The sequence below is a fragment of the Meleagris gallopavo genome, chromosome 12, assembly GCF_905368555.1.
Source record: "Meleagris gallopavo chromosome 12, MGAL_WU_HG_1.1, whole genome shotgun sequence".
In the NCBI taxonomy this organism is placed as follows: domain Eukaryota; kingdom Metazoa; phylum Chordata; class Aves; order Galliformes; family Phasianidae; genus Meleagris; species Meleagris gallopavo.
In genome coordinates this window covers 6383538-6402631 of record NC_139415.1, presented here as the reverse complement: position 1 = coordinate 6402631, position 19094 = coordinate 6383538, and the positions used below count along the sequence as shown (strand labels likewise).

The 19094-nt window shown below is 37.5% G+C and overlaps 1 protein-coding gene across 1 annotated transcript in view; it reads left to right on the top strand.

Moving 5' to 3' along the window:
- Positions 1 to 7737: 7737 nt before the first annotated feature.
- Positions 7738 to 19094, top strand: part of LIPC (lipase C, hepatic type) — a 43426-nt gene continuing 32069 nt past the window's right edge. Inside the window, exons 1-2 of the mRNA XM_003209418.4 lie at positions 7738 to 7796; positions 7993 to 8118. Coding sequence (XP_003209466.2) covers positions 8037 to 8118 — 82 coding nt within the window. The 5' untranslated portion in view covers positions 7738 to 7796; positions 7993 to 8036. The remainder of the gene's footprint in view (positions 7797 to 7992; positions 8119 to 19094) is intronic.

The following is a 19094-nucleotide window of genomic DNA, read 5'->3' as shown; positions in this document are numbered from 1 at the left end:
CCATTAGCACTTATGTATGTAGCATATGCTCAAAGCTCGTTTGCCATGCACTTGGCTGCAACATGCGAGTCCCAGATGGAGAACTGGCTTTGTGATATCCATGTTGACCCCCATAAAATATATCCACATGCAAATCAAAGAGCATAGAAAAATAGAAAGTGGAGATAAAGAAAACACACTGGTGGGGCTTCTTTTTAATTATACATCTGCTTTTTTGTCCTATTCCAAAATCCTAAAAATTAGTACTATAGGTGGAGACTGGGTGCTAAAGGACCACTGAATAGTGGTATCTTACTGATCTGTTGTAACAGGAAACATCTGTGCTAAATTCAGTGTTTAATAGCTCTTCCTATTTTTCATTTCAGTTTTGGACCATCCACAGAATACTATCAAAACTTGTTTGAATTCATAGTCACAGTCACTTCAAGTCAAACACTGATCTGTTGCTGTGCTTCGTGAAGTATAGACTTTAGAATGCAAATTCATTTAATCAAATATCCTGTCTTTAATCCAGAAGTCAAAGATGTGCAGTTTCAGAAGATACAAGAATGTCAGTTCTTTCTAGTAGGCTACATTCATGTGTATTTCTGTGAAAACAGACAGCAATTCTTTTACCATCCAGTAGCACCATGACTAAACTTCCCTATCACTTGAATTGGTCTCTTGAGCAAGCTGATCTCCAGCCTACATTTGCCAGTGAAATGAGAGATCACTGAGCTCTGAGTTTTGTATATCACAACATACAGGAAGACATCTTCAAAAATAAATAGCTGCCTCGAGGAAAAATCAACTCACTAAAATATCTGCTGTACTGCGTCATTTGAAGTGACTCAAATGTCTGCCACCACTCTCCAAGTAAGCTATACCTACCTTCTGCCCTTCCAAGAAAAACGAGGCAAATATTTTCTGTGCATTGTGCTTTCCTTTGTTAGGTAAGATCTGGTTTTTGAGCTGTTTTTGTATAAACTGAGCTGGGATTATCCTGACAAGACGTATGTGGGAATAAACCAACAGGCCGTCCTCCTTCAGTTTACTTAATCTTCATTTTTGACATTTTGTTTGCTCTTATATACTGACTATATGGATTACTCAGCCAGCGATGCAAAATATAATTAGTCATTCCTATCTAGACTTGGTACACTTGGTCTTCTCACTTTAAGATGCCGACTTGTACTTCAAGTGGTTAAGGAGTATATAGATATTTCCATTTTATATAAATTTAGTGTTCATAAAAGAGTCTGAGATTATCAGTGTGAAAGTATTATCAGTGATCTTTAGCTTATAGCTGGCAAAATTTTTCCTAAAGTCTCCCATGTGCATCTGAAAGATCATCTGCAGATAATGCTCTGCTCATCACGAGCTACAATCTTGAGAGTCATATTCTTTAATGGTGTTGATTTGCAGAAGACTTCTGGTCACTTGGGATAAAAAGTGATTCCATGCCAGCCTTGTAGACCTATGTTTAGAGGTAAGACAACAGAAATGTTTATTATATGCTTTTGCTAGCAAAAGAAGTAAGCATAATATTGAGTCTTTTCCAGAAAAACTTGCAAAGTAGAATAACCCTTTTAAAAGCCATACCCATGGGCCGTATCTCCCATTACCACAGCAGTAAACAGACTGAGAAACCACAGTTAAACTTTATATTCCTTGTTACAAAATTACCAAGAGGAGGAAAAAAAACAAAAAGCAAAAGAGTGATTACACAACCTAGTGATATAAGTCCTATTGAACAGATCACATTGCTTGTCCTAAATCAATTAAGGCGGGTCAGACTGATTCAAAAATACATGCTGAACAGAACATGAAACTGAGCTGAAATTTTAAGGTTCAAAAAGGTTAAATACTTCCAATAGTGTTTTATTGCTCCATTCTTCTGTCTAGCTTCAGACATTTTGGAAAGGATAAGTTTCTGAAAATATTTTCAAGTAGTTTTTGAGACCAGAATTTCAGAAAGTTTGGAGAAGGTTTTAAATTATGTTTATCCTAACTAACGCTCAAAGTATTTAAGGCTCCTTCTCCCTTAAGTAAGCCAATTTTCTGCCTTTAATCTTCTCTAATATTGTAGAAATGTAGAACTGCCAGAATACTCCCAATCTAAGAGTTTACTAATCCAGCATCTGACTTTAGCTAGAAGACTAATGAGCTACTGATTGGCCTTGGAACAAACTAAGCATTTGGGACCATAACTAACCACCTCAAACAGTTTCCCTCCCCATTCTTCACACTTGTAAATAAAAAGCCGAAATGATGCTAACTGCTCAGTAATAGCAAGGAGACACTAGGGTGCAGATAGAGAAGGCTCACTGGAGTGAGAGAAGATGATGAAAGTTATCTCAAGAAAAGCCCCTTTTCACCCTTTTTTTTTTTTTGTTCTTCAACTTTTAGTAATGTCCATATAGCTGCCATGGCTTTGGTGGTCAGAAGAACTTGTTACAGAGACAGGTGTTGAAAATCACACAGTTGGTGATAGAGGAGAAATGACTGCCTGGAAATGTTTTTTTCTACTTATTAGTCTTTGCTATGAAAACTTGTATCTGTTCAGATAACAGGTCTTTTTACTCATTATTTTCCCTTTTACTCGAAGGGAATTTGAGTTTCATTATTCAGATTTATTTGTTCATTTCTACTCTGTATATTTTATTCCAGTTATTCTTCTTTCACCTTTGCTGTCTGTTTGTTCTTCCCTTTTCATAAAGGCTCAGTTTCAGTGGCACCAATTTCACAGAGATGTAGGTTTTGCTCTTGTAACTCCTCAGAGCCATCATCAATCAGCATATTAATATTTAATGTCTTTCAAGTTCTTTTGCTTTGGCACGGTGCTCTGCCTTTTATTTTAAGTGCTTTCAAGTGTATCCTCTTCAAATACGTTGCCCACAATAAGCCCTAGTTGTCTTGTTCTGGTTGTCCTCTTTATTCATAAGAGCCATCAATCAATTTCTGAACCGCTTTCTATCTGCTATCAAAAACTCTCCTTCCAAGCACAGTACTAGAAAGGGAAGGGAGAGAGCACTGTTGTTCTTGCCATGCATTCATCTCTTTCAGATGTGTTTCTGTTTGGTGTGAGGGAGATGAACAAGCAATGCAGCTTCAAACAGCATTATTGCACTTGTGTTGTTTTTGCTTAAAACCATAAAGCTCAATTCTCAGGAAAAAAGAAAAAAAAAAAAAAAAAAAAAGGAGGTTGGACTGGGTTTGAGTCTTCCAGTGAGATCTGTTGCAAGTGTTTAGCTGTTTCATATGCATTCTAGTGAAGTGTCTGGTCTCTGCACTGGGTAGCACTGACGTAGAGAACTTTGCCATAAAAAGGAGTATCCCTAGCAGGGGTTACCAAAACCACATCTACTCATTACAGTGTTGAAATTGCAGCACTGAATCATACATGGAAGTCAGAAATCATAGCTATATAAAATTTTTGCTTTAACAATGATAAATTCAATATAAAATTTTACAGGCCACATAATCATCCCTGAGATAGAGCACAGACAGTGCTGAAAACCCAAGTAAGATAGAATGAAGGTGGGGAAAATTTGCAGCTTGGCTGTATGATACTTTCTAGTAGTATACAATCATGCAGAAACATAGCACAGTACACAGCAGAACTTGCTGTAAAAAACAGTCAGAGAGCAGTCAGGCTCCTTACCTTTTTTTAAGGCAGGAGGAATATGCAGGCACAGAATATTCCTCACACAGTGCAAAGGCGTGGGCAGATTTACTGGGATTTGCTGTGCCCTTTTACTTGGTTCAACTGCTCTGTGCTTTGCTGATTTGTGAAGCTTTCAGTGACGTGCCCCAAGTGAACAGAGTACCCATGAGGCTGACACATAAGCTAAAGAACAGCATTTCTTTAAAGCAACTAAACAAGCCATGTATTGTTACAAAAAGCACTACGCTAACATGGAAGGAAACAAAAAATGCTTTTTTTCCTTTAGTCCATAGTAGGAGCAGATGACCTGTTTACTGCACGATTCTCTTTATGTTTGGCATTTGTATCTTGGTTCTCTTTTTTGTTTACAGCTAATACAAGGTATTCAGTGAAGCATACTTTTAAATTTATTAAAAATTACATTTCTACAGAATGTGTTAAACTTCAAGGAAACTGGAAAGTGCAAGAATGTAATTGTTAGTCCCAGCTGTGCATACACAGAGAAAGTCAGACAATATTCTCAGTGATGAGTCCTGGGAAGAAGGCTACTTTACCAGGGGCTACTGAGTAAGGCATTCACCTTGTAAAAGAAACTCATATTTCACAAGACTACACTTAAGAAAAAGAGTGGTCTTCTTTCATATGAGAAAGCAAAGTTTGCTTACCAGTTCATAAATTTATAACCATTTATAAATGTATTACTGAAAAGTCTGATCACTCAATAGTGCTGGCAAGTTCCAGGCTCCCGAACAGCTGTTGTATGTTTGATATAGGCGATGAATACACACAGAAGTCCATCTAAAAATATCTCTTCAGAGTTATTTGATATTAAAAAAATCTTAGGAATGATGAAACTAGCATAATAAATTCTGAATTCAAAAGTTGCATTAAAAATTCAACCACATAATCTTCTTGCTCTATAATCTCAGATGTATTAGTATAACCATTCATATGAATCTTTTTTCAGATGTCAGTGGATAATTATAGGAACACAGAGTGGGTCCTCAGCTGGTGAAAATTGTTATAGCTTCACAGGAGCCAATTTATGCCAGCTAAAGTTCTAGTCCATAAAATATCTTCTAAACCTGAAAGAACATCTTGTACTACAGTGTTATTGGTCTTCAGGTGATTGAAAACAATCTTGATGAACAGTTTGGTCTCGGGGGGGGGAAAACAAAGATTACGTGACAGATTTCTGTTCTGTGTCCCTTTATTTAAGTTGATTAAGAAGATGTATTTCAGAAAAAGCTTGCATGGTAAAACACACCATTAGTCACATGCTGCTTTTCAATAGTGAAACCATAAATTTTATTATAGATGTGAATAAGTGCAAGACGTCTAACTATAATTGGAACATTAGCCAAGAAGCAGATGGCAATTCTGATTAAGAGCATACCTCCTGGGTATATGTTGTACAAGCAGTATCTCTAGCAGATGAGAGAAGGTATCAAGCCCTTTTATAATATACACGTAAACCAGATATAAACACAGTAACACAAGCTTGAATTTTATTTTTGGAAGCTGCATGTTTAAGAAAAGATTCTATTTCGTGTAAGGTAGGCAAGCATTAGCCTCCATGCAACACAGAGTAGGTGTCTGTTTCATATAAATAATGGATCAAAAAGAACAATCTCGATTATCTCTTTTTGAGTTTAAGGTTAAAAAAAAAAAAACATCCAGAACACCAGAGTAGACGTGAGTGATATCACTGTGGCAAATGAAGTAATATGCAAATACTGGGTGTTACGGGAAAAAAAATGTCAAATTCACTGATTTGGAAGAACAACAACAATTTTTCTTAAATGGGTCGTTTACATTTTATGGATGACATATTTAAAACTTAAATTCCGTAACTTAATTTCAGGTAATTTTTAAGATAAAAAGTTTTTTCTATTATCGTAATGCATCAAAGATTCTTTCCTGTTATATTTACTACACAAGGAAAATTCCTGAAACAATTTAGGTTATATATTTATGGAATTTCATATATTCTATACAAATATTATCATTAACCAAGAGGAGAGAGTGGCTCAGCCAAAGTAGGTGACTTCCTTGATTGACCAGATAATCATGTTGAAGACTGCAAAGGTTACAATTTCAATATTTGAATTCATGGAAAAATTATTTGTCAGGAGACTTCTGCCTCTAATGAGCATTGCATTGCAGGAGATGCATTCTTTTTTTTAATGACCTGATAAAAAAGTAATTGGAACTATTCATGCAAATCGTATAGATCAGATCCAGGCAAAAAGAAGCACACTACAACAACGCCTAGTGTGGCAACATTAGAGAGGATACAGTGAGTAGCTCCTTCCCCCAGAATATAAACATATGTGGACTCATGTGCCATAGCATGCAATTTTGTGCTACATAAACTCATCTTGAATATACACTCTGGAAACTCTCATTCAAATACTAGATAATTATTCCCATAACACTGCTTAACTCTGTCACCATTTTTGCTGATGTTCTGGCAACAATGCTACAAGATAAATTAATGCTAGCAATGATTGATGCAGAATTGCCAAATGAAGCATTGCAAGGAGAAAATCAAGTTCCGGGTACCTCCTCCTTTTGTCTCCTCCAAGTCTCATTTTTCCTCTTACCAATTTAAGCAATCATAGAATAATCTAGGTTGTAAAAAAACATGAGCTCATCAAGCCCAACCATCAGATCATTGAGTCAAATCCTTCCTAAGATGCTTGTAATGCCATTTTGGTTTCCCAGCATTGTCTATTGATAAATAAACTCAAAGACCGATCCCTACAGTCCAGGCAATCTCTTCATAAACATCCAACAGTTTGTTTGGTATCTAACATATCTACCACACTGTTCCTGAGCAGTTCCTGTCTACAGAAAAACTTAAATTCTATCTCCCTTAAGCAGTCCCTACTTTATTGATTATTGGTGATTGCTGCAAGTCTGTGCTCAACCATACTGGCAATTTCCATTAGTGCTAACTTTGCTGAAACACAGCATTTCCTATCCACCATCACAGCCTGAATTCTTGCTGAAGGTTCCCTGATGCCATCTAGAACATCTCTTCCCTTACCCCTCAAACTCAAATCTAAAGGAGTTTTTTCCAACACCGATGGCAATTAAATATTCCAGCCCCACATGCACGCATTGTCATCTGTTAGAAGGATATAAAGTTCTGAAAAAAGTTTTACTTGATTGTGTAGGACTATTTAGAAGACAACATTTTTCACTTAAATCATTCAAGAACATAGAAGAAAATTTACTGTGTCAGAGGCCTCTTTCAAAGGAGAACTTTGCAATGTTGTAAAAGAACATAAATGAAGTATGGTATAAACCTACCTGGCTGATTATATACTAGCTCAGACATGCAGGTAACAGTAGAGGTTGGCAATATTTACCCACATAGGATGGTAATGGAACAGATAATGAAAGTGCACGTTGATTTTCAGCCCATGCCTGTGCTGCCACAACTACGTAGTAATTGCCAAATAGGTTGTTTGAAATGAGTTAGGGTAAGTCTCAGGAATAATGATCGATGTGGGAAAATGATGATGCTCCAGACTGATGATAACCAGGCTCTCAGATGAGCATTTTGTCCTGCTCATTGGAATCCACTCCATGGCAACATATGCTGACTACTTGAGAGACATTTTTGTCTTGTCACACCTTGCAGTTCACACTAGTTCACTACAGCATTTACACACCTCATCTTAATTAAAATTCTGCATTCATTTCCAGTATAAAACACATTGTATTCATAAGAATCCCTTCTCTGAAATGACTCCTCTAATTATTACATACATTTCATAATGATTATCTAGTTGCCAATGGAGAGAGATGTTAGCTAACTGTGCTTCACTAATAATTTTTTTTGTGATAAAAGTGTGTCCACTAAATTTGAAAGGAAATATTTAGCAATTTTTCAAGAGCAACTTTATCACTGTAATAAGAGTTTATTACATTTAGAATTTCAGATGTTTCTCATTCCAAGATTTGTCTACATTAATGAAATATTTAGATTAACCTTCAGCTCTCGCAGTTATTTCGCAATGTATTCAGACTGTGCTGTTGACCAACCAAATTTGAGTTAGCTACCCATGGCCTTTAGCAGTATTTCAGAGCACAAACACCCTCAAGTCCACTGCATTCAGAGCTGAGTACTGTTGAGCAGGTAAGAGGATCCAATTCCAAATTATTTCTGCCACAAGTGGCTTAAAATAAAAAGACTGGAAATAGGCGAATTTTTTTCTTTTCCAAAAAAATGAAAAGTGGGCCACTGAAGGGGAGATTTCAGGGTTAATGATTAATGGGCAATGGAATTCTCACAAAGCATTGATAGTTCTGTCCTTTTTCTCATCTATTGGCAGATTTTAGCAGTCAATTACCCAGCTCTCATTCAGACAAAGAAGAAATGAAAAGTTTGCAACTTCTCTCTATTTTGTTGATTTCTTGGATTATCATCCCAACAAATACACATGGAGGAAAGAAAAAAGGTAATATTCCTTCCAACATAATGATCAACTTTATTTGAAATGTTTGTTATGAAATGTAAGTAGCATTGAGTACCGAGCAATCAACAAGTTCAAATGCTTTTTTTGTTTGTTTGAGTGTTCCCTTAATACACTGGCATATATACCCGTCTCTGATTATTGGAAAATATAGTTGTTTGTAATCAAAAACCAAAACTTTCTCAATTGCAATCTATACATTCCAGTATAGACTTCAAGTAGACTGACCTTTAACAAAACTTCTGCTGAAGGCTATATTAAAAATGCATTAGTTTGAAAATATACACTGAGCTGGTCGCAGTTAACAGTCCTCTTGGTGTGGAAACATTCAGTCTCTTACTATGAATAAAAATCTCTAGCTGTCTGACAGTATTGAAGCTTTCAATTTCTGAACTGGCTGTCTTTCACTTCAAGCGAGTGACAATTCTTGAGTGAAAGAGATGCATCTGTGCTATGTTTGTTTTGTGAGAGAAATACTGCAGTACTGTAGAAGATATCTTTATAGGATCTCTATCATTTACATGGGGATACTTTTTTTTTTTTTTTTTTTTTTTGACATTTTGACACATTAAGTCAGTACCCATGAGATTGCTGCACCAGGACAACGCATCACAAAACTGTTTCTTAAACCTCTCTGTTGTGCTTGACAGAGACAGTTTCATTGCTGCCCTCATTGCTAAGCTGTATGCTGCAACCACTGGTTTTCCTCCTTATCTGACTTCATTTCTAATGCTCTAAGTCTGGAGGGGTTAAATGTAACTTTTTGCTCAGCTGGAAGTAAAACAAGATTAGCTCATTCACAGAAGCATCACTTATTTTAGTAACTGTGTTTCGCATTTATATTAATTACTATTAGCAGTCATAAAAGCAATTAGCTATAAAAATGCTTTATATGTAATAGGCACAGACCGCTTTTCTTTGATCCTGCACACTAAACTTCACTTGGGGTTTCATTTTGAGGAAAATAAAATCTTGATGTAAAACACAATAAGAACTATAAATTTCAAATAATGTCATAACTTGGCTCACCAAGGCAGCAAGGCCTGCACACCTCTGTGTAAGCTGCTAACTCTTAGCAAGCTAGTCAGAAATCTTCATCAGGTTCTGTATGTTTAGGAGAACCAAACATCAGAGCATTAATCACAGCTCTCATCTCATGCCAGCTCACACATCTCCTACTCTCACAATCTGTGGCACTTTTACAGCAAGGTCAGCCACTTCACTCTCTCCGTCTCCCTTTCCCCTCATGACATAGTCCTGCCATCTTGGTGGACTTGTTTGCTCACTGCTGCTGTAGCTTAAACTCTTGCTTGTGGGCTGCAAAAGACCGGTCACAGGTCATCTTAGCACTAGTAGATTCACCTAAATGACAGTGTGTTGAAACAAAGACTGTGATTTAAGAAACAACTCAGATACATTGGGAAAATTTTGGAAAGAAAATATCTGGAATGTGTTCTTACAGAGCCTAAGTAGCTCTGCTGCAGATAGTCAGAAGTTTAAAGGCCCTGGTAATTCCATTATGTTGAACTGAGACTTTCATCTCCTTTAAGTCTTAAATCAGTACAACTAATTCCAGTGATATGTTTACATTAAAGTAATCTGTTGTCCTTCCCCAGTCCAACACTGGCTTTGTGCAGGAGCTGGTACAGATGATCTTACAGAGCTCTGTCTCACTGCTGCTGTAGATGATCTCTCTGCATAGCTCAGATAGCGCTATGATCAAAGCAGTCCCACCTAACACCAGTCTCAGTGAGGTAGATCTGTATGCCACAATAGAACAGCAGTAAAGCATTAAACTTCACTAAGGAAGGGCAGTATAGATTTTAGCCTTCTGTGAGAGGCCTTTTAACACTTTCAAGTGAAGACAGCTTTCACTAAGCATGGTACATGTACCTAAATATCCTGAAGCTTGCTTATTCCTGCCATAGCAGAAACTACAGCAATAAACAGAATGACATTATGGAGACACGAGGCCTTCTCAAAGCTGAGTCTGGGATGAAATTTTAGCATAAACAATTGCCTATAAAAAAACCCATCCCCACCTAAGTCTGTAAGTCCCCCTCAGTTATTTGCACTCAGCAAATAAGGATCTCTGCTTCATTTTTTTCTGTAGTGGTCTATTCATCTGTATGATAAAATAAATTACATTACAAAAGGCAATTTATACCATTTAGACTGCAGCTATAACACTGTAGCTAGATATATGCAAAACTTTTTCTTCAAATTAAGTAAGTTATGTTTATGTATATATTACAGGTTCTTAATTTACAATTCTGTAGAATAAGATGGACTGCATTACCAAGCAAACCAAGCATATTTAAAATACATATAGAAGCTATTAAAAAGCCACAGAATGCTTCTGAAATGCCAGTGTTTTCTTGTATATTTACTTAGCTGGAAAAAAATGTTGCTTTTTTTTTTTTTTTTTTGGAAATGTTCATTATCTAAATACAGCATCCCACAAAAAGACTAGAAATAAGCACCTCAAAAAAAAAAAAAAAAATTCCTGAAGCTGATTTTTTCTAAAAATATGGAAAAAGTATTTTAACATAAGCTCTCATTTACTTTGAATCTTCTCCTAGAAAAATAAAATTCCTTTGCTAGGTGTGGTGGAAATGCTAAGTCATGGCTTGAACCAGTGATTGAGAACCTGGTGGGAAGGCAGGGCCAGCCCAGGGGAGCTCAGGAGCATGCAATGAAATGCACTGAGTGACTGGTAGGGGTGGAACCAGGATTAGCCCCTCCCCAGACCTAATTTAAGGGTTGGCAGTGGTGGCAGGGGCACCTCTCTGGGGATTCCTGCATGCCTAGGGCCTTCTGAAGATAAGCAGATTCTTTTTTTTATGTGCCCACTGCTGTTGTGTTTGAGCAAATCCTCACTTGCTGTGGCCTGGGATCTTGCTGCTCTCCTGTCCTTGCTGTGCTTTCCATTGCATTAAACTACATAAGAACATATTTTAATATGCCATCTCATTGTGCAGATCAGAGGAACTTAGTAGCTGACAGAAATGCATATTAAGTCTGCACTTTTGACATGAGGGAGTCACAGCTGGCTGTTTGGCTAGATTTTTGTGCCCGAAAGTGAATGCAACACCTTTAGGATTATAAAATACACCATGGAAACAGATTATGCTGGAACTTAAATAGTTATTTTTTCGTTATTCTCCAATCTTATAGCTAGAGACATAAGAGATTTGTTAGGAGCATCAAATTCTCCAAAGCCTATACAGAACTCCTCAGTAAAATGCACTGTACATGGAGTATTCTGAACAAGTACCAAGATAATTGTTTCTACACAAAGCTGAAAAAATACTAGCAATATAAGAGACTTGCAGAATATTTAAAAGCTGTTTAAATTGCAGAAAGAAATCAAAAGTCTGCTAAGATGATGAGATGATAACCTTTAACACTGAAGGTGAACATCACTTCCACCAGCTTACAGTTCTTAAGAGTTCACATACTAAAGATTAAATAAGTTTCCCTGAAGTGTATTCACTGTAATAATGACCTGTGCCCTAACTTTCCACTCCTTCTGTGTGATTTGGGTTCTGTGATCTAATACTAGCTGACAGCAGAACAGAGAGTAAAGCCAACAAACTCAGAGGACACAAATGATCCAGTCTTCTAGCTTGAGAGTTATAATTTGCCAGCACAGACTGAAAGCAAGCTCTATTCCTTACCTCAGACAGAATGGCACAGCAATCTCTTTCTCTGATTTAAACTCCTTGGCTAGCATGTTCAAACTCAACTTGGTCAGGTTCATTCATTATTCAAGAAAATTCTTTTGTTTTCTTATTTTGTTGTACAGCCCAGGTTATACAACACACTTCATTTTGAAAACATAGTTATGACTAATGTGTGTGGAGCTTTGGGGTTAGTAACAGAGTTGCATTGGCAGTGGTACAATCCTGATGATGTAGATCATAAGACCATATGGTCCCCTCGGGTGCCCTTAGCACAGTGACCTTTTTCCTATATGTTAGCTAGAGTTAGGAGACTTTTCACTGAAGCTAAGTCATACTCATACAATAGGATAGCTTGGCAGCGGGTGGACAGACCAGCAGCTGCTTCCAAGAAGCATGATTAAGATTTCCTGGCAGCATATGCAATAACTCACGAAAGAGACAGAAGGGGACATCTATCTGCACATGCCAAGAATGGGTGATAAATTTTCCTGCTTTGGCAATAGGCCAAATGTGAATTACAATTCTTTCTACATAAAATTGATGCTTTTGATTCAAGCAAAGAAAAAAATTACCACGTTCACACTCAGTAGCCTCTTCCAATGAGACACTGGAACAGGTTGCCCAGCGAGGTTACGGATGGATGCTCCCTCCCTGGAAGCATTCAAGGCGAGGCTGGGTGGGACTGTGAGCTACCTGGGCAGAGGGAGGTGTTCCTGCCTATAGCAGGGGATTGGAACTAGGTGACCACAAAGGTCCCTTCCAACCCAAACCATTCTGTGATTCTAGAGAAAAAAAAAAAATCATGTTTTTAAAAGTTGATTGTATGTCTTACGCTCATGGATGGTGCAGGGAAATGGAAAATGCAGTAAACCAATATCTTTTCTCGAGCTGTGCAGGTAGCTGCTCACTCGGTCCGGAACTGTGCACCTGAGCAAGTTAAATCAACCAGCTGAGGCAGTCAAACAAATATTCTTTTGCTGATTTTTGGAATGCCCTTTAACAATAAAAGCCAACATACATCTGAGAGCATGAGTTACTCCAAGTTAAGAAGCTAACAAATGCAACAACCTAATCAAATACTTATTTTAATAGAGGAGAAGGGCTGGCATTCCATGTCCATGCACCTCTAAAGAAACCCAAGGCCTCCAACACTTGATTGTGGTTTTTGTTTTTTAATTTAATCTGTGTTCTAAGATGACAGATGAGTCTTCAAAATCTTTTAAAGTAAAAGGTTGTAGTTAATGATACATTTAGTGAAATTAACCACTTAAACAACCCTTGCTTCATTCACTGGTGGCGATTAATTCACAAGCCTCTCCATTTTGCTAGTATTACTGCTTGTAGCAAAACAGCCTGGAAACCAATCCAAAATAGTACTATTTTTTTCCTGGTCATCTTCTTTTTTAGCTGGATTGGTTTCCTCATTTTATTCACTGTGCAACTGAGCAAAAAGCTGTAATGGAACAATGAAGGGGATCCACAGGAAGCCAAGAATGAGTAGGAGGCACCAGGATGGGGAGGGATCGGTTTAAAGTTGTTCCGGTAGCACTGAAACCAAATGTCTAATGAGGAACTAAAGACTCTACTCAAGGAGTCCCTCTTTTAAGATTTACTTCACCAGAAGAAAAATCAGAAAATAAACCTAATAACTCATAATAATAAATAACTCATGTAAATTTAATGCAAAATAATTTTGTATTTATTTTCTGTCTAGTGTTAATATTTACACAGGAAATATTTAAGGGGATCTCCTTGAAAATGCACTTATTTTCTGCACCTTCCACAAACTATCAGCCAGATAAAATAAAAATCTCATATCTCAGAGCTTTTTGGGAACTTGTTCAAATTCCAGCTTTGATTTCCTTCAGACTAAGTACATATTTCAGCAAATTAACCACAAAAAAAAGTCCCAAAACCAGATAGAAAATGTTTAACTATGAATAATTCAAATCCTATTCTAATCGCTTTCCTAATATTATTTCTTGCTTTAACAAGGCTGTTTAGCTAAAAGTACAAATCCCTCTAATAATGAAGCTGGTGTAGTATTTTTGTGAGATGTCTTTGTCTTTTCTTTCTCTTGCTTCCTCAGCATCACCCACTTAGCTAATTGTATACAAACACTAAACACAGAACCATGAAGGCATAAGCATCCCTAATCAGGCATGTGCACTGAAACAAAATCTCTACCCTTCAAGGACAGGGTAAATTCTGTTAGGCATTTTAAAGCCAAGGCAGGTCACTGAAGTTATTATTAGCTCAAATTAGCACTCCCACAAGCTGTTGAATTCTTCACCTGCAGCCAAAAGGAACTCAATATGGTGCAGAATTTGCTAACATCTTTGAAAGAATGAGAGAAGTAGCTCCTCTTTAGAAACATAGAATAGACTTTGATAAAATTATAGCTGATCTATGTACCAAATGGTCTATAGAAGCAGGGATATAATTGATGAAGTTGTTCCAAAGTAAAATAATTATAAATGTCTAAACAGAAACTTAACAAGAAAAAAGATGACATCTGACCTTACTAATAATAGTGGTGCTATAAATTTATACTTTCTGACAGGCTACAGACAAATAAGTCGTACGTCCATCTCAGCTACAACACTGTTCTTTTATGTTAGTGATTTATATAGGAATTTGAAGACAAGTCTGTATAAAAACTGAGTTCTTTCCTCTTGTGAACAGTCCCCACTCCCACCAAGAATTACAGACACCTGAGCTGAATCACAGAGCTCCAAAGATAATGTTGATTCTAATTTGAAACAGGTTAAGAATTGATGAAAGCCCAGTAAGCCATCACTTTTGTATGTTAGACACATTTCTAACAAAGTACTATAACAAAGAAGCCTGACAATAGTGCTCCTTAGTAAGAAGCACTTCTACTTTAAAGGTAGAATATTAGGAGGATTTATTTGAAAGAAAGGAGAAAGCAAATGTGTTAAAACCTATTTTGAGTCTACAAGATAATCCACAGTATGACTGACATCTAGTGATAAATTTTCTATAAAAAGTGAAATTCTAACAGGAGGCAGAAAACAATGTATTACGAAAAATAAGACTAAAAATATTTTTTTACACAACCTAGTAAATAGGAACCTGGCACCTAAAGGATTTAACTCCAAACCACGCCATCATTCTCTAAAGGAAGATGGATAAAACAATGAAGTCTGAAAAGATATAGGCAAATTGCTTTCCTAATTACTGCTTCTTGCGAAAGTGGAAAGCAGAGAATCTAAACACTGCCAAGTTTGCAAAAAGGCTGAAGCCAGGCACAACTGGACACATGTGCCCTTAGCCAGTCCCAAGGTAGCTCAGCAGTCAGATCGGGGGTTGCCCCTGCCACGTTCCTGTTTGTGTCTTTCACTAGGACGGAAGTGTGCAGCTCCACCACAAACTTCATTTGCCGCTGCATTTTTGTATTCATTTTCATGCAGCCAGTGTCAAATAATACAGCTGGAAATAAGGCCTATAGGATACCCATTGGTCACTGCAGTGCTACACACCAGGCACTGTGGCTGCAGCACTCAACTAGGTCCTTTCAACTGTGCCATCCTAATATTTTACAGAACATTACAACTCCAAAGCACCTGTAGTATTAATGGTCATAACCTAGCACAAGCTCTGTTACTCAGTGCCAAAAATGGAATCCAAACCTCTAACTTCACGGTCCCATTCATGAAGACACTATTTTGCCATTTTCTTTTTTAATCTACAGACAGCATTGCATTTCTTCTACAACTAACATACAGGTATCACCAGAATACAGGTCTTTATCCTTGGTAATACTATCTTTAGGAAGATGAATAAAGGTTATTACTGTTCTATGGTACCACTTTTTGACAGGAACTGCCCTGAACTGAGCATATCAGTGGCTGCAAATGAAATCTGTCATTTTTAGAATTAATCAATAATGGGTCTAGCAGCAGAAACTAAAACAATGAAATTAAAATGCACTCAATCATTGTATTTGTAGATTCTTACAATTCAAAAGAAACTTCATAAGATCTTTTAATTAAAAGGTGAATAGTTGACACATTGAGCAAGACTTGGATTTTTTTTTAAGCTATGTTACATCAAATCTATACAATACTGTTCCTTTTTAAAATATTTACAGTGTGTAAATAAATTATATAGTCTGTTAGCTGACACACCTAAAACAAACGCCTTATAATTTTTATTTTAGCACTGTGAAACCTGAATGAAACTGGTGAGAGAAGCTTACTGTCAGAAAAATATTTTGTTCTGGTAACAATATCAAAAATGCAAGTTTTCCCCTCTTGATGGCATGTCTAGAAAATGTTTATACAGAACAATTTCTACTTCTTTGAAGGTAAATTTCTGCTTAAGAAAGTTTCCCCATTACCTTAGAAACATAACACTCAAAACAGAGTGGTTTTTCATTGACTCCAACTCATATCTCTCTTTGCCAGCTACTCCTTGCTCCTGCAGTCTCCCTGCCAGGCACGCCCTGATCACAGCTTGCACTGCAAACCTTCCCAACGTGAGCCATGCACTCAGCTGCTGCAGCTCTGTGACTCATTCCTAAGCAGTTCATGCATTTTTCCTTCTTGGAAGGCTTGTGTTTGACACTGATAAAAAAAAAAACTACATGAAGACAACAGCTGTACATGAATGTAGGGTCACAGAAACCACTAGATTCCTGCTGGCAGACACCCTATGCCTACCTGCCACCACACATGCTTTCCAGTGTAATTCCCCTTCGTTGCAGGAGCTTTGGAGAGTACCTGGAACAGTAGGAAGAAAGAAATCTAATCTTCACAGTCAGGATTTAGGCTCATTTAAAATATCTTTGAAACATGGCCATATCCCTAAAGAAGTCAGTCAATTCAAGTTTGATTCTTCCTAAACCTATTTATAGATCGGAACTCCTTCACCTTACGCTCTCTAAGTATCTTGCTAGCAACATTTTATTTTTAGAAGATTCTTGCCTGACAGTTTGCAGACTCTACTCAACCAATCTCCTGACAGATTCAAATTAAAAACATGATCATTAAATACAGAGAAGTATTTTGTTCTGTCATAGTCTTTGGCTGCCTGGAACGTCAGAAGCTGTTATAAAGGAACAGAAGAAAGATACATAGAAGTTTGTCTGCATTAATTAATCTGCTGCAAGATAGCTTTTAGAGAAAGGCCTATCCTAGGCAACTTTTAGGCAGCCTGTGTAAGATTTCTTTTAAAGAGATGTTTATTATCTTGTTCCAGCAGTCATCGGCTCAGACTGCAGTTCTGATTTCTGTGGCTCCTGTCCTTACTTTCTCCAAAACACCCAGAGGTTACTGCCCTTAGCAAACAGGTCCTGTGACTCATATCAAACAGTCTGTAGGATTTACAGCTAGAGTAAATCAGGAACAGGAAAAGACAATTGAGAGTTCTCCTAATGAACCCTTTATTTTGCTGAGCAGAATTTTATTAGAGATGCCATAAGGTTTCCTATGTCTCCAGACTTCAAAGGCCAGTATTTCTTTCCCCACAAAATACTCTGCCTTCCTTTCAGTTCTGCTGAAAATTAGCTTCGCATTCACATTGGCAAACAGATCAACTATTGAGTCCTCTCAGAAGACTTCTTTTATCCTATGAATCAGCAGCATCTTCCTTAGATACTCTCTCCCAGTATCACATGCACTATCACATGGATAACCACTACAGCATTTTGTCTGGATGCATAATACCCAGTGAACAAGCCTGAGGCACGTCTGGGCCAAAACCAACTCAGCAGTAGCAGTATTTACACTCATAAAAGCTAATTCATATTTCAAAGCTTGATCAGCATTTAATTCATACCGCTGGGTGGAGTTATCTTTCAAAATGGCACAAAGCAAAGCACAACACCGCTGAGCTTAAGCAGGAGAGATGAGGGCCAAAGAGTGCTGGTGAAATGGATGCGAGTACCATGACGAGAATACCTACATCGCACATTCCACATATGGTGGATTGTCCCAGCATGTTCCCTGCATGCTGGCCAAACCCTCACTTCGTTGACGTGTTCACACCTTGCAGAGCCAAGGACAAGATTAGGTTGCAGACTGTTGCCTGGGAGATTTAGAATACTTTAGTGCCTAACAACAGTGTTGAACAGTTCTCTACTCTAGAATGTAATGCTACAGTAAACTTCTTTGTGTGTTATACTGTCATTCTACATTCAGTAGAACATAACAGTTACTTGATTGGAGGAATCAGGGAAAAGAATTACAGAAGCTATTTTGGAGCAGTTCATGATACATCACTCCCCCACATCTAGCCCTAGGCAGCCTCTGCCCTTTGGGATGCTGTTGTGCTGCAGACACTCTGCTCAGCATGCTTCCTGTCCAGAGGAATACACAGTCCAAACAGAACTCATTATAGCAAGGTTGTGACCTAGTTTTCATGTTTTCTTTGCAAGTCACTGAAGAAAAAGAATGAGAAACTATGAAAAAAAAAAAAATATATATATATATATGTATATATGTATGTATGTATGTATGTATGTATATGTATATATGTATATATCATTTTCCCATTCTGCATTCATTCCAGCCTCAACACAGACTAGCCTGAGAATTTACAGCAGCAAGCAATATCCCTTTAAAATTTTAGGAACAAACAATGGACTAAATCATTTTAACCTGGACTTCAGAATAGCAGAAACTCAAACAGCTTGACAAACTTCAGCTGAGAACTTCTGGCCTAATACAAGACTGTTACAATCAGAAAGATTAATGTGGTGGAATGGCAATACAGGAGTATGTAACAGCAAAGGGACCAGCACAGATAGGATGGCATTTCAAAGGAAAAGTAAAGGTGCTCACCCGTCTCCAAAGATCTAGGCTCACAGAAAAAAATTCCACGAGGGAGGTATCTCCAACCAGAGAACCTTCCCATGCCAGTCAGCCCTTAAATGACGTCTAAGAGAGGTGCAGCCAAGCTCCACCCCTCCTGGTCACACAGCTGAATTGCCTTCACCTGTGCTCTCAGGGCTGACCGGCTCCTTTCCACAGGTGCTCACTCAGGCTGTGACTCAACAGTTTCCATACACAAGACTAACTTCTTTCCCCTTTGTGTCAGGGACAAGAGAACTAGATGAATGCAGACTAGAATTTTATTTCCTAATTGCATGTTTACTGCCCTTTTATTCTCCATTTCTCATGCAGTATAAAAGGATATTTTACTTATATCAAGAATTTGAAGGAAAATATTTAAACAATATTTACCTTCTTCTACAAATATTTCAGGCACATAACTTTTCAGTATCTGAAATGCACCAGGAAATGCTGAGCT